Source organism: Hemiscyllium ocellatum, chromosome 39 (genome assembly GCF_020745735.1).
Source record: "Hemiscyllium ocellatum isolate sHemOce1 chromosome 39, sHemOce1.pat.X.cur, whole genome shotgun sequence".
NCBI lineage: Eukaryota > Metazoa > Chordata > Chondrichthyes > Orectolobiformes > Hemiscylliidae > Hemiscyllium > Hemiscyllium ocellatum.
The window spans coordinates 24358808-24373889 of record NC_083439.1 but is presented as its reverse complement, the minus strand read 5'-3'; the positions used below and the strand labels follow the sequence as shown (position 1 = coordinate 24373889).

Here is a 15082-nt window from a genome sequence, read left to right as displayed (position 1 = left end):
CATCTATTGCTTTTTTCCATCTCTGACTATAGGCCACTACAATATTAAATACAGAAGCAGGGAGTAGAGAGGGATCAGTAACCAAGACTGTGGCCCAGCCAGTCCCTTTAAGGAAGAGCATTTGGCAGGGAGGTGTCAGCAGATGTTTGGGTTAATCCTCAGCAGGGATGATCATGCAGAGTTTGATCTCTGACACTGTTTCTTCAATATGTCCGAGGAAAGGTTTCTCGGGGCTGAGAGGTGGGAGATTCTGCTAATCTTAGTGTAACTGTGTCGTTCTGTAGCAGTGTGGCAATCATGAACAACTTGACTTTGCCACTTTGATTCTCTTCCCTCCCTCTCCGTCAATTCCTGGTCACGTGGGCATTTTTCAATTAATAAATCAACCAACACAGATGAAGTGCTCTCTGTGTTAATTGATATTTGATGCAATGAAATGTTCTAGCACCAAATTAAATTCTTGTTCTGCAATGAACAATGGGAATGGAGATTATGTCGCTGTTTCATTCACACATACCCACTAAAAGGTATGATATTTATTAATTGATTCATTCTGAATACCTGTAAGGTACAGGTATTGCAGTGTACAACAGTGAAGATTTGGAAATACAGGCAAATTTGTACTTCAGTTCAGAGAAGTCAAGTAGGGTTGGGGTGGGAATAACCATGTATTTGAATATGACAACCACTTATAAATTGGTGGTGACCTTGACAAAAAGTGTACAAGTAAAGATTTAACACGCTTTTTTTTGTAGGCATTTCTCCTGTCTGTCATCCAAATACATGTGCCCAGGGGTTCCTGCTGTAATGAGCACTTTGTTGGCCAATATTAATGCGTACTTTGCACACACTACAGCTTCAACAAGTGTTTCAGCCTCAGATCGATTTGCTGCTTCAAACTTTGGAGTAAGTACCGTGTTAGTTTGGATCTTTACGTGGAAATCTTGTTTGCAAATTACTAATAATATACGAAAGTGGAATAGGTGTTTAAAAATAGACCAAAGAAGAAGGCTGCCACAAATCGAAATCCATTTTGTTTCCTTTAAACTATCTAGCCCTATTGATGCAAAGCATTTTGAAATTTAGCCGCTGGAAAATCTTCTTGAAACACTTCAAAGTCCTTCATTAAAACTCAACATTGTATTTGCTTTAGAAATTTTGCTGAGCAATTGAGTCTTTATATTTTACCATACAGACCTCCAGACACCACACACTCTGCTTTGACCCAACTAAATGCAAAAGAGGCGAGCTGTATAATTCAAAGCTCATATGCTGCCCTGAAAGGCTGAATTTAACCCTATTATCAGGCCCACAGCAAGATGGATGATCTTAATTATCATTGAATCCCTACAATGTGGAAACAGGCCAATCGGCCCATCAAGTCCACACCTACCCTCCAAAGAGCATTACACCCAAATCTACACTATCCTATTCCTGCCAGCCTGAGTATCTCATGGCTAATCCACCTAGCCTGCACATCTGGAGACACTATGGGCCAATTTAGCATTGCCGATACACCTAGCCTGCATATTTCTGAACACTATGGGCAATGTAGCATGGCCAAACCATCTAGCCCACATATGTTTGGACTGTGGGGGGAAACCTACGCAGATATAGGAAGAATGGGCAAAGTCCACACGGCCAGTCGCCTGAGCATAGAATTGAGCCCAGGTCCAAGGTACTGTATGGCAGCAGTGCTAACCACTGAGCCACTGTGCTACCCCATCTTCTGTAATAGCCTATCAAGCCACACAGTTCAAGGCCAACTACAGATGGGCAACAGATATTGGTGTTGCCAGCACTACCCAGACTCCATGGAAAAGAGAGATCAAATTTACACTGGAGGAAATATGAAATTGCATGTTAATTGCTTGGCCCAGGATCTCCGTGGAGGCATTAGCTACAATGTGCCGCTGCAATTCATCTGTCTGATCTGCTCGCCATGCTCATTCTTCACCTTTCGTTGTTTTGATGATGATCCTAAACTTATGTCATCAAGTTACTGACTCACTGACAGGGCAGTGAATTTCCATATTCACCACATCATCCGTCATCATTTTCAACATGTAATAGATTTTCTCATACACGAGTCTCTTCTAAAGCAAACAGCCCATTTGTTCACATCTTTCTTCATAACTAAATCTCTTCAATGAATAATTGATATATAAATAATTTCTTTCTAAGTAACCTTGTGTTTGGAGCTAATATGACATGATACCCAATTAGGTGGAAAACACTTGGCTGAATATTTGCTTAACAAATTAAATGTTGACAATTAACAGTCTGAAAGAACACACAGATTTTCATAATCCTATTATGATGTTTCAAATACTTAAACACCAATACTATTTAAAATGTATAATTATCACAAATCTATTAAATTGTTCAAACATGTCTGTATTAGTAGTTGGTTCACTATAAGCATGGCACAACATATTTCACCGCAAACTGCATTCATTAGACTGAATTCAGCAAGAGCATATTAACCTCCAAAGTAAAATAACTTCGGAGAAAAAATGGATGTTTCATACAATCACTGACTATTCATCAAGTACATTGAGACAAAGCAAGAAAAAGCTGAATTGTAATGTGCACGATGAATCGGGGTTTTTTTAATATCAGAAAATTTGTTTTAGAACTGTGTGACAAGTTGTTTTTCACCAAAATCTCGTTAACCCCATTCCAATTCCTGAAGACCTGAGTATCCAAGCTGAAAATATGATAGTTTCTTTGGAATTAATTAGGTTGTGAAAATGAACTGTGCATGTTCCTAAGAATTTGGGCTGATTGCCTTAGCCAAATTCATATTATCTGTCGATTACCTACAACATTTCAGAAGAATGCTCTTAATCAGTTATGCTGACACTCCTATTCATCATGATAGCTCAGTATTAAAATTGATTTATTTGTGTGTGGAGAGAGAGGTTTTCTAAAACCACATCCAATTATGCATTCATACACTGCTGATTTTATCATCATCTCTCCCTCTGAAACAAAAACATTTCAAAGTACATGTTGACTCTCATTAAAATCCTGGTACTTCGGTGGCAGTATCAATTTAATACAATACCAGAAAAGAAGTGACATTCATGAGAAAGCTACTTACACCACCTGCAGTTACCCATAATTTTATTATGATGTCTGTATGAATATTTGTGGTTAAAGAATTAGAATTGGGAGTTTCAGGAATGTTTTCCAAAGACATGTAACAGCTTATGTTTTATTTATTTCACAGAGAGAGAAATTTATAAAGCTGCTGGATCAGTTGCATAACTCACTGAGGATTGACCTTTCTAAATATAGGGTATGTAAGAACAATATGTAATGGTGAAATATTCTCACACAGGGAGCTGAGTTCACCTTCATTTCAAAATTCTTCCCACACATCTTCTCATCCCATTTATTTATGACTCTGATGAAATAAAACCCAAACCTTTAGATTTAACGAAAGCTTCAGCTGTAGGTCACGAGAAGACAACAGTTACAAAGCCAGGAGGTTCAGCTTTTGCAGGAGATTAAAGGATGAGATTAGTAGAGTACTGAAGGGTGACCTTTGATCAGAACGGTATGATTTAGAATCAACTTGGGTGAAGATATTAAATAGCACAGGAAGTAATTCACTTGTGGGAGTAGTTTATAGCTCCCATAACTCAGCAGGACAGAACATAACTGAAGAAATAATGAGGCTTGTAAGAAAGGAGCTGCAATAATGTGAGCCATAATTTAATCTTCATAAGGATTAGATTAATCAAATTAGCAAATTAAGACTGGAAGATAAGTTCACAAAGTGTTCTGGTGACAATGTCTTAGAGCAACTCCAAGCATTCTAGAGCTAACCAGGGGTCTAACTATTTTAGCTCTGCTAATGTGTAATGAAACAGGATTAATTAATGACCTCATTATAAAGAAAAGCCTCTAGGCAACAGTGATCATAACATGATAGAACTTAATATTCAGTTTGGGGATGAGAAGCATGTATCCTAAACTGGTGTTTTAAGTTTGAAGAAAGGCAGTTAGAGTTTTAGAATCATAGAGATGTACAGCATGGAAACAGACCCTACAGCCCACTTCGTCCATGCTGACTAGATACCCTAAATTAATCAACTCCCATTTACGAGCATTTGGCCCATGTCCTCAAAATGCTTCTTATACCCATCCATATGCCTTTTAAATGTTGTAATTATCCCAGCCTCCCCACCTCCTCTGGCAGCTCATTCCATACACGCACTACCTACTGCGTGAAAAAGTTGCCCCTCAGGTTTCATTTAAATATTTCCCCTCTCTCACCTTGAACCTGTGCTCTCTAGTGTTAAACTCCCCCAACCTGGGGAAAAGACCTTGTCTATTTACCTATCCATGCCCATCATGAATTTATAAACCTTTTATAAGGTCACCCCTCAGCCTGCAATGCATCATCTCCATCGAAACACTATTCTAGTGCACGGTTATGGGCCTGAATTGTTAACTGCCTTTCTCTGCACAAAATCAGTCTCCTACTAGATAATCGCAGCTATTTGTGTCTTTCTTGACTGTTTTCAGATTTTAGATGAGTCTGGTGTCACACAATTATATTTCTTATGGCAGTTTTTGTTTAAATAAATTGGAGCGATAGAAGAAAGAAAACATATGCTACAGGAAACTGGTAGGCCATAAATTTGGAATGAGCATCATCGAACCCATTCAATCTGGTTTGCAAGTTTTGAAAATAATTGCTTCTTGTACTTAATGCAGTCTACTGGCTGTCTGCTAATCTGTGGATGTCTGCATCTAATTGAACCTGCAGTGTTTAAAGTTGTTAGGGGTGTGCCATCTTGTGGTGCTGGAAAAGCACAGCAGGTCAGGCAGCATCCGAGGAGCAGGAAAAACGACGTTTCGGGCAAAAGCCCTTCATCAGGAATAGAGCCTCCAGAGTGGGGTGGGGATGTGGCTGTGGAGAAGGTAGCAAAGAGTACAATGGGTGGATGGAGGTGGGGATGGAGGCGATAGGTCAGAGGGAGGGTGGAGTGGATAGGTGGGATGGGAGATTGGGCAGGTAGGACAGGTCTTGGGGATGGTGCTGAGCTGGAAGGTAAGGCGGGGGGAGGGGAATTGAGGAAACTGGTGAAGTCCACATTGATGCCCTGGGGTTAAAGTGTTCCAAGGTCTCTTGTGGTGCAGTAGACTGTCCCTACCCTCGGCCCAGGAGGTCTGTGTTGAAGTCCCATCTGCTTCAGATGTGTTCAATAACATCTCTGTACACGTTGATTAGAAAAAAATTGTTTTTTTCAAGTTGATATATTATTCTGATGTTGATATTGGTGAATTGAACATGTTTTAGCAGTCCGAGAGAAATGCTTAATAAAATTTTATCCCCTCATGTTTTACTAGTTATTTTTATGCAACTTGTATTCTTTTGACTACTGACAAGGAGTTGAAATTACAGCCATATTCAGTTGCAAGGTTACAAAGGCAGAATTGGCTAAAGTGAGCTGGAAAAACAAAGTTAAAAGACTGAGAAGCAGTAGTAGATTTCACAACTCTTAACAAAAATATATTACATTGAGCAAGGAAGACTGAGAGAATGTGAAACCTGTGGCCAAGTAAGGAAGCTAATGGACAGTATCAAATTGAAACAAAAAATGTCCAACACACCTGGTCAGAAGTTTGGACATAGGATGATGTTTAAACAATGGGACAAAATTACTGAATGAGAGAAAACTAACTAGATCTGTAAAAACAGACAATAAGAGCTTCTACAAGCATTTGATAGGAAAAGAATAACTAATATGAGCACTAACCTCTTGCAGGACAAGACTGGGGAATTAATAATTAAAAACAGGAAATTACACAAGTATTGGACAGGTATTTTGTTTCTGTCTTTGTAGTTGATATGGTAAGTCGAGGAATTGCTTCCAGCTGGTCATCAATCTCCAAGCCATAGACTGGGAGCTGTTCTAGCTACAGCTGTCTGAAGTTTTCTAGTACTCCCTCTGAGTACATGGTCTCAGGAGGCAGATTCAAGCGTGACTCTGTGGTAACATGCCTGCTTCCAAGTCAAAAGATGGTGTTTTAAGTTCCACTCTAGGATTTGAAAACAGAAAATCCAGCTTGACCCTCTGACTCTATAATGAGAGAGTGCTGTACCATCGCAGGTGCTGTCTTTTGGATGAGATGATAAACTAAGGCCCAAATTGTCCTGTCAGATGGCCATGAACAATCATGTGACACTATCTCAAAGAAGACAAAACAATTATACTCTTTGCCTTGGCCAGTACTGTGTTTCGACATCACAAAGGCAGATTATCTGGCCATTATCACATTGCTGTTGGTGCGAATTTGTTGCATGTGATTTTGCTGCCACATTATTCCCACATTTACAGCAGTGATTACACCTCAGAGTAGTTCATGAGTTGTAAAGCATCCTGACACATCTAGTAGTTGTGAAAACTAGCATATAAATGTAAGAATTTCTTTCTTACTGTCACTATTCATAAACTGTAGAGGCCAGAGGGGAGATTTAGCTTCTGTAACGTGTAATTCCTGAATACCATGAAATAACTGGCTTTATTTCTGTTTTTTTTTAATTAAAATTATTTCATATCTACGCCACACATAGTGAAAGGTCGTCAAGCTGAAGCATTACCTCTGTTTCCCTCTCCACAGTTGCAGCCAGACCTGCTGAGTATTTCCGATATTTTCTGCTTTTATAATGTTTCCGCATTACTCTTGCCAGGATAATTTCCCAGCCAGCAACCCAGAAAGATTGCAAGACCTGAAATCAACTGTGGACCTTTTGACCAGCATTACATTTTTCCGTATGAAGGTAAGATAATAGTTTAGTGGCACATTAGGGAGAAGCAAATGAATTGGTTTTTTTTGGTGATGGCAGGTTTGTACATTACTTTACATGGCAAATACATTGAACAAAATGTTGTGTTTTATTTTACGCTGTGATGTGGATAATTGGTTTTGCTAAATGTTATTCGCACCGATACGTTTTCTCTGGTGACGTGACCCTATTAGCAAGCACCGACTGCCACATTGAATCGATCTAATGCATTACACAGTGTAGATGGTTATTTGCTCTTGCAGCGATCTAGCATCTGTTCTCTGAAAGAATATTTTCAACATATGGGTTAATTCTGTTATTGAGTAGACTTGCTTTAATTGAGCCATTTTGTGTCTCTCCAGTAGTTCTAAGGAAATTACAGGGTCCTCTGAAATCGTTTGTCATGAAGTGGCTGTTCCAGTGAAATTGACTGCACCTACCACAAACAATATTATTGTCAGAAAAGCAACAAAGAGTGTATGTAGAACTGCACTGCTTAACTACACACTCACATCTCCCCTACACCTCTGACTCCAAAGAGAGAAAAAATATATTCCTTATCATGCTCTAAGGAAGAAGAAAAGGCCATTTGGCCCATTGAATCTGTTCCCTCTATAGACCAAGTGCAATTTTATTTGATGTGCTCCTTGAGACATTGCACTTAAAATAAGTCCCTTCCACCTTCAGTTGCTACCATTCTCCAGTCTTATGGGCTTCCAACATCCATCCTTCTCATCTCCAGGGGAAGCTTGTTCTCCACGTTAGTTATTGGAATGAAGTGAAGCAACCCAGGTCAGGGGCTGCTGTATATTATAAGTGTGATAAGGGAAGCAAAAGGAAAAACAAGCACAACCTGTCATGGTGCATTCGTCCTCTTCAATTCTCTGCCTGAAGACAGGTCTGATCCGCAGCATCCCAATCTCCACAATGGCTACAGCAAAGAGGCAGGTCCTCAAGAAGAAGTCAGAAGGGGGAATGGAACCCTGTGCTGTTGACAATAGTCTGAGTCACACCAGTTATCCAGTCAGTAAGCCCCTCAGAGAGTCTGGGTTGCTGTGGGAACATGCACTTTTACCTGAAGGTTGTTGAAGCTGTGGAAAGTGATGGTAGAGGCTCTTATTTCTTTCCGTCACTTGGTTGATTGTAAACCTTTCCCAGTTGTATTCCTGCCATCGGTGTGTGTTGATGCGATTTGCAATTTGATGCGTCAGTCTGGCTGCATTATAGATGCACCCTCTTTGGCCAACAAGTCCTGGCATGAGACTTGAAACCAAACCACACAGAGAGACACTAACACTGTGCCTTAGGACCTCCTATCAAGATACAGTGTTCTCTTGAAAGAGTGGTGCTGGGAATGCACAGCAGGTCAGGCAAAATCTGAGAATCGACGTTTCAGGCAAAAATCCTTCCTGCTCCTCAGATGCTGCCTGACCTGATGTGCTTTTCCAGAAACACTCTAATCTTGACTCTGATCTCCAGCATCTGCAGTACCCACTTTCGCCTATTCCCTTGAAAGAACCTGTTCTCCATGAAAACTCTGCCAGATGATTAGTTGAGTTCATAACACGATAATAAAACTTTATTGAGAGAGTGGGAATGATTTTGTCCGTGGATGGAGAAGTTTTAGAATGTGTAGTTCAGATTGCTATTAACAAGCATGCTCCATAAATTGATTAGAAAGGAAAGTTCGGGACCAGAAAAGTCCCTGTAGTTCACTTAACGACTTTCAACCAATATATTTCAATCCTGCTTTGTTTAGTAACATAAATTTAACTTTGGACATTTTGGAAAAAGCAACAGGAATAAAGAGTACTGGGCTAATGGTAAGATTCTTGGCAGTGTAGATGAGCAGAGAGATCTGTGTTTACGTACCTAGATCCCTGAAAGTTGCCACCCGGGTTGATAGGGTTATTAAGAAGGCATATGGTGTGTGAGATTTTATTGGTAGAGGGATTGCGTTTCAGAACCACGAGGTCATGTTGCAGCTGTACAAAACTTTGGTGCAGCCGCACTTCGAGTATTGCATGCAGTTCTGGTCACCACATTATAGGAAAGATGTGGAAGCTTTGGAAAGCATTCAGAGGCAATTTACTAGGATGTTGTCTGGTATGGAGGAAAGGCTGAGGGACTTGAGGCTATTTTCATTAGAGAGAAGAAGGTTGAGAGGTGACTTAATTGCAACACCTAAGATAATCAGAGGGTTAGATGGGGTGGACAGTGAGAGCCTTTTTCCTCAGATGGTGATGGCTAACACGAGGGGCATAGCTTTAAATTGAAGGACAGATGTCAGAGGTGGTTTCTTTACTCAGAGAGAATTAGAAGCATGAACTGCCCTGCCTGCAACAGTAGTAAATTCGTCAAATTTAGGGTCATTTAAATGGTTATTGGATAAACATATGGATGAAAATGGAATAGTATAGGATAAATGGACTTCAGATTGGTTCTACAGATCAAGGGCTGAAGGGCCTGTACTGCCCTGTAATGTTCTATGTTTTCCATTAAATACAATAACAATCAGTAGTACTTTCAATGTTTCATCTCTTTGCTGATTTATTTCCCAGTTTGTGAAAATGCTGACTCTATGCTGGGGTACAGGTCTCGGACACTGGCTGTTGTGTTGTACCTCATCCAAATGGTCATTCTTTGAGCCTGACGTTTGAGGTTGTTATTCATTTTGGCAGGGATGTACAGCTAGCTCTATTGTAGCTCTTAACCAACGCATGCAAATACAATGACACTTACTGAAGTGATTCATGGTCAGTGCTAGGAACTTCAGTTGGTTTTGGCCTTGCTAGGCCATGAACTGCCAGAGGAAGTGTTGGATGCAGGTACAGTTATAACATTTAAAAGCCATTTGGACAGGTACATGAATAGGAAAGGTTAGGGCCAAATGCAGGCAAGTGGGACTAATTTAGTTGGGAAATTTGGTTGGCATGGATGAGTTGGGCCGAAGGGTCTCTGTCTATGCTGTGTGACTCTATGATCAGGTAACTCAGAAAGGAGAAAGTACTTCTACTTGAAAAATCGGATTTGATTCCTTCTCCACAAGTGATTACATTAGAAACAAATCTGGAATCTGAATTCTGTGCTCTATTTGCTTTACGAGGAGGAAGTGAGGACTAGAGATGCTGGAGATCAGAGTCGAAGAGTGTGTTGCTGGAAAAACACAGCAGGTCAGGCAGCATCTGAGGAGCAGGAGAATCTATGTTTCAGACATAAGGCCTTCATCAGGAATGCTTATGCCTGAAATGTCGATTCTCCTCCTTGGATGCTGCCTGACTGCCTGTGCTTTTTGAGCACCGCACTCTTCCACCCTATTTGCTTTACTGCAGGCATTCACTTTATGCATATATCATGATATTTCTCATCTAGATAAAGCACTGTCCTTGCTTTTAATACCATGCATTATATAATCATTGGCTCATTTCAGGTTCAAGAATTACAGAGCCCTCCAAGAGCAAGTTCTGTTGTGAGAGACTGTGTCAAAGCTTGCTTAGACTCAACCTACAAATATATTTTTGACAACTGCCATGATCTGTACAACCAGCTGGTGGATCAGGTAACCCATTTTCCTCAATAACTTGTATAAACTGCATTTAAAAATCCAGAGATAATGAGTTGCATATCAAAGAGTGCGCAAAAAGGTCAGAAATGTTGATAATAAAAGCAAAATAGGCAACAGGGCAGCTATTTTAGTTGCTTACAGTAAGCACTTATTGTAGTTTAACATCCCAAAATTTCCAGATAGGACAATTTGTTCCTTTTAGCAACATTGCGACAATGGTACTTATTGAATCTACTTCCATATATTATTCAGCACTCTCAGTCAATAGAGAGTTTGGTTGATAAACTACAAGTCACATAACCTTATTATACACAATCTAAATATAGATGGCTTAATTGCTTCAGAAAGCTAGCAGTGAGCTACAATTTCTGTCTGATTGTCCGTAAACTGTGAGTTGAATGATAAATATCAGGATTAGAGCAACAATTTGTGACGAGCGGGACTGTCGTGATTTTAAGAAATGCAGCTGTCAGAAATTAACAAGACAATGTACAGGGTATTTCATAGTTTTACAGCTCTGCCTCACACTTTGTTTTAATATTATGTATCTGGGTTTGAATGTATGTTTCAAATCTTTATCCCTCTTCCAATAAAACTGATGACTGCCAAAGAGGCTTTTCTTTCTGATTAGCTGTGGCAGAGAAAGGCATGTTTGGCCTACAAGACTATCTGCTCTGAGCACTCTGACATTATTGGCAGCAGTGCAAACAGATGGACAACAGAATATACAAGCAACATGACAGCAAAGTGAACAGAGGGTGGAAACATAGGGTGGAATGGAAAGTCTGGCTGTGAGCTGTACGGGCAAACACTCAAAAGGTTGAAAGAACAGCAAGAGAAGGGGCGACAGGCTAGGTAGGTGATTTAGATGCAGAAAGCTGTGCAGTGCACTGAACAAAGGTAGCAGTGTGTGCAGACAAGCAGTTGAATAGATTGCCAAGCAGTGGATGAAGTAGATTAGTGTGAGAAGACAGATGAAGATCAGTCCCAATATATAGACCATCACTTAGAATCGAGGAGATTTCATTCATGTCCTTCAGGGAAAGAAATCTACCAGACTGAACACCAGAAATACTGGAAATTACAGCAGGCCAAGCAGCATCCATGGAGAGAGAGCAAGTTATTGTTTTGAGTCTCAATGACTCTTCATCAAACATTTCATTAGTTTGCTCTCTCTCCATCAATGCTGCCTGACCTGCTGTATTTCCAGCGTTCTTTTTTTGTTTTCAGTACAGATTCCAGCACTTGCAGTAATTTGATTCACAAACAGTGGCTCAGTGATTATCAATGCTGCCTCACAGCATCAGTGACCTGGGTGCCATTCCAGCCTTGGGCGACTGGCTGTGTGGAGTTTGCACATTCTGCCTGTGTCTGCGTGGGTTTCCTCCGGGTGCTCCAGTTTCCTCCCACAGTCCAAAGATGTGCAGGTTAGGTGAATTGGCGATGCTATGTGGTGCATTAATCAGAGGGAAATGGGTCTGGGTGCGTTACTGTTTGGAGGGTCAGTGTGGACTGGCTGTGCTGAAGGGCCTGTTTCCACACTCTAGGGAATCTAATCTAATTTAATCAAACAAGTTTGCTGTCCTTACCTGGTCTGCTTCCATGTAACTCCAGACCCACAGCAGTGTAGTTGATTCTTAACTGCCCTCTGAAATGGCATTATTTGCCTGCTGTATAATAAAACAAGGAACTGGAGATGGTGGACATCTGGAACGAAAAGAGAAATTGCTGGCAAAACTCAGCAGGTCTGGCAGCATCTGTGAGAAGAAACCAGAGTTCATGTTTCGAGTTTGATGACTCTTCTTCAGAACGATTAGCAGCTGGACAAAATGGTATTTATGCTGAAGATGGAGGAGACGGAGAGGTGAATGGATAGGCGGAGAGGGAGCCCAAAGACAGAGAGAGAGAGAGAGAGAGAAAGAGAGAAAAAAACATGAAAGGAGGAAGTAAACAAGGGGATTAAGAATGACAGTCTAAGGCAAAAGAGAAGCTGGTAAGTGATAAGGAGAGCTGAGGGTGGCAGAGAATGGACAGACTGTGCTGAAAGCAAACTTCATAATGTGACAGGAGTATGTGAGAATGGGTGACTGTGCTTAAAGCAACCCATGTGAGAACAGGACTGGCTGTGGGGGTGAGTGGAAAAACATGGAAGGATGGAATCATGCCCTAAAGTTAATAAAGTTGACAGTGAGTCCTAGGGGCTGCATGTTCCCCAAATGAAAGGTGAGATGTTGTTCTTTGAGTTTGCACTGAGGCTTGCTGGAACATTGCGGCACGCCTATTTCATGACCTAATTACTGGCATCACTTGGTGGCACAGTAGGAAGACCATCCATGCTCTTTCTTGTCATGGACATAATCGGGGCAGAAGCAGCAAAACGGCAGAGTCCTGCCAGACTCTCAACTCGATCAATCCGACAGCTGGGCAGGACTCTAAATCCTACCCACTATGTTACTGGAGATATGCGCGTGCCAGTGTGAATGGAGTTAATTAATGTTGCCAGCTATCCTCCCCGAGGCTGACATCTTCCCCCATTCACTCATATTCCTCAGTTTAGATCACTCCACAATGTTCTAAGCTCTAGAAACTGGCAACCGTGTTGAAATATTGCTGCAGTCTCTAAATGCTTCCTGGTTCCATCTTCATGAAGGTTTCACTTTCACGGATCCTCTCACTGCAGCAGGACTGGCCACAGGCTCCAGGGCACAGTTATCCACAGTGCTGCTGGCAATGGGCATTCACTAACACAGTGAGGCAATATCCAAGTTATCTCACTCATCCCCATTGTATTTGAATGCCTGTGTACAAGGAATAGCAAGCGTACAACCTAGTGGCAATATTGCTGGACTGTTAATCCAGACACCCAGATAGTATTCTGGGGACCTGGGTTCAAATCCTGCTAGAGCAGATGGTGGAATTTGAATTTAGGAATTCAAAAGTTTGGAATGAAGGATCTAATAAGAAATAGGAGTAGGCCAGCTAGCCTTTTGAGGCTGCTCCACCATTTAATAAGATCATGGCCGATCTTTTTGTGGACTCCTCCACACTTACCCAAGCATAACCCTTAGTTAGATTTTGAACAGTAAATGAATTATCTTTGCCCTAAAAACATTCAATAACGTAGTCTCAACTGCTTCACCAGGCAGATTCAAAACTCTTTCCTCCTCAACTCAGTCCTAAATTGCTCCCCCATAATTTCAGGCTATGCCCTACTTCTAGTTTCACTTGTCAGTTGAAACAGTCTCCCTGCTTCTATCTGTCTGTTCCCTTCAGACTTTTCTATGTTTCTATAAGATCACCCCTTCGTTTTTCGAAATTCCAATGAGTATTGTTCCAGTCTATTCAATCTATGCTTGTAAACTAACCTTCACAACTCCAGAATCAACCCAGTGAACCTCCTCTGCACCCCCTCCAGTGCCAGTACATCCTTTCTCAAGTGAGGAGACCAAAACTATACACAGTACTCCAGGGACCACCTCACCAGCATCCTATACTGCTGCAGCATAACCTCCCAGTTATTAAACCCCCATCCCTCTAGCAATGAAGGACAATATTCCATTTGTCTTCTTAATTACCTATTGATGACCATGAACAAATTGTCAATTGTCAGAAAAACCCACCTGGTTCAATAATGGCCTTTTGGGAAGCAAGCTGCTATCCTTACCTGATCTGGCCTACATGTGAGTCCAGGTCCACAGTTGACTTTTTACTGCCCTCTGGGCAATTAGGGATGGGCAATATGTGCTGGCCTGGCCAGTGACACACTAATGAATAAAAATCCCAATTTCTGCAACTGTTGCTTGCTGTTACAATTTCCCAGCAGCCAAATGTGAATCACAGAATCAAATTGGAGCACAGGAGCAGGAATAGACTATTAAATTGGATTCCCTACAGTGTGGAAACAGGCCCTTCGGCTCAACAAGTCCACACCAACCCTCCGAAGAGTAACCTACCCAGATCCATTGCTCTCTGACTAATGCATCGAACACTGGGCAATTTAGCACAGCTAATTCATCTAACCTGCACATCTTTGGACTGCGGGAGGAAACCGGAGCACCAGGAGGAAACCCACACTGATGTGGGGAGAATGTGCAAACTCCACACAGTAATCCAAGGCTGGAATCGAACCTGTGTATCTGGCGCTGTGAGGCAGCAGTGCTAACCACTGAGCCACTGTGCTGCCCCTGTCACAGAATCGTAGACTCCCTGCAGTGTGACAAGAGGCTATTCGGCCCATTGAGTCTGTACCGACTGCCCAGAGCTGCCTCCCAAACCTGTCCCCATAACTCCACATTTCCTACAGATATTCCACCTAACATGCACATTCCTAGGCAGTACACCTGGCCAACCCATCTAACCTGCACATCTTTGGACCATGGGAGGAAACTGGAGCACCTGGAGGAAACCCACACAGACGCCGCGAAAACCCGCAAACCCCGAGGGTTTAAGCCTCTTTTGTCTTTCATAATAATCCCTCGTAATTTTCCCAGCAACCAACATTAGGCTAACTCCAGTATATTCCTTGATTTGTCTTTTAAAATGTTTAAAAATTCTTTCTTGGACTGCAGGTATTCTTGGTTCTGCCAGCATTTATTGCCCAGAGGGCAGTTAAGAGTTAACCACATTGCTGTGGGTCTGAAGTCACATATAGGCCAGAGGTCACAAAGGAGATCCACCAGGATGTTGCCTGGATGGAGAGTTTTAGTTAT

At 41.5% G+C, this 15082-nt stretch overlaps 1 protein-coding gene across 4 annotated transcripts in view; it reads left to right on the top strand.

Annotated features, from left to right (window-relative positions):
- The window catches only part of LOC132834396 (protein unc-13 homolog A-like), a 575505-nt gene that overhangs the window by 367624 nt on the left and 192799 nt on the right, over positions 1–15082 (top strand). For all 4 annotated transcript variants that reach the window (XM_060853271.1, XM_060853270.1, XM_060853267.1 and 1 more), the window contains 4 exons: positions 756–906; positions 3236–3304; positions 6713–6802; positions 10239–10367. In XM_060853271.1, the coding sequence (XP_060709254.1) occupies positions 756–906; positions 3236–3304; positions 6713–6802; positions 10239–10367 (439 nt within the window). The remainder of the gene's footprint in view (positions 1–755; positions 907–3235; positions 3305–6712; positions 6803–10238; positions 10368–15082) is intronic.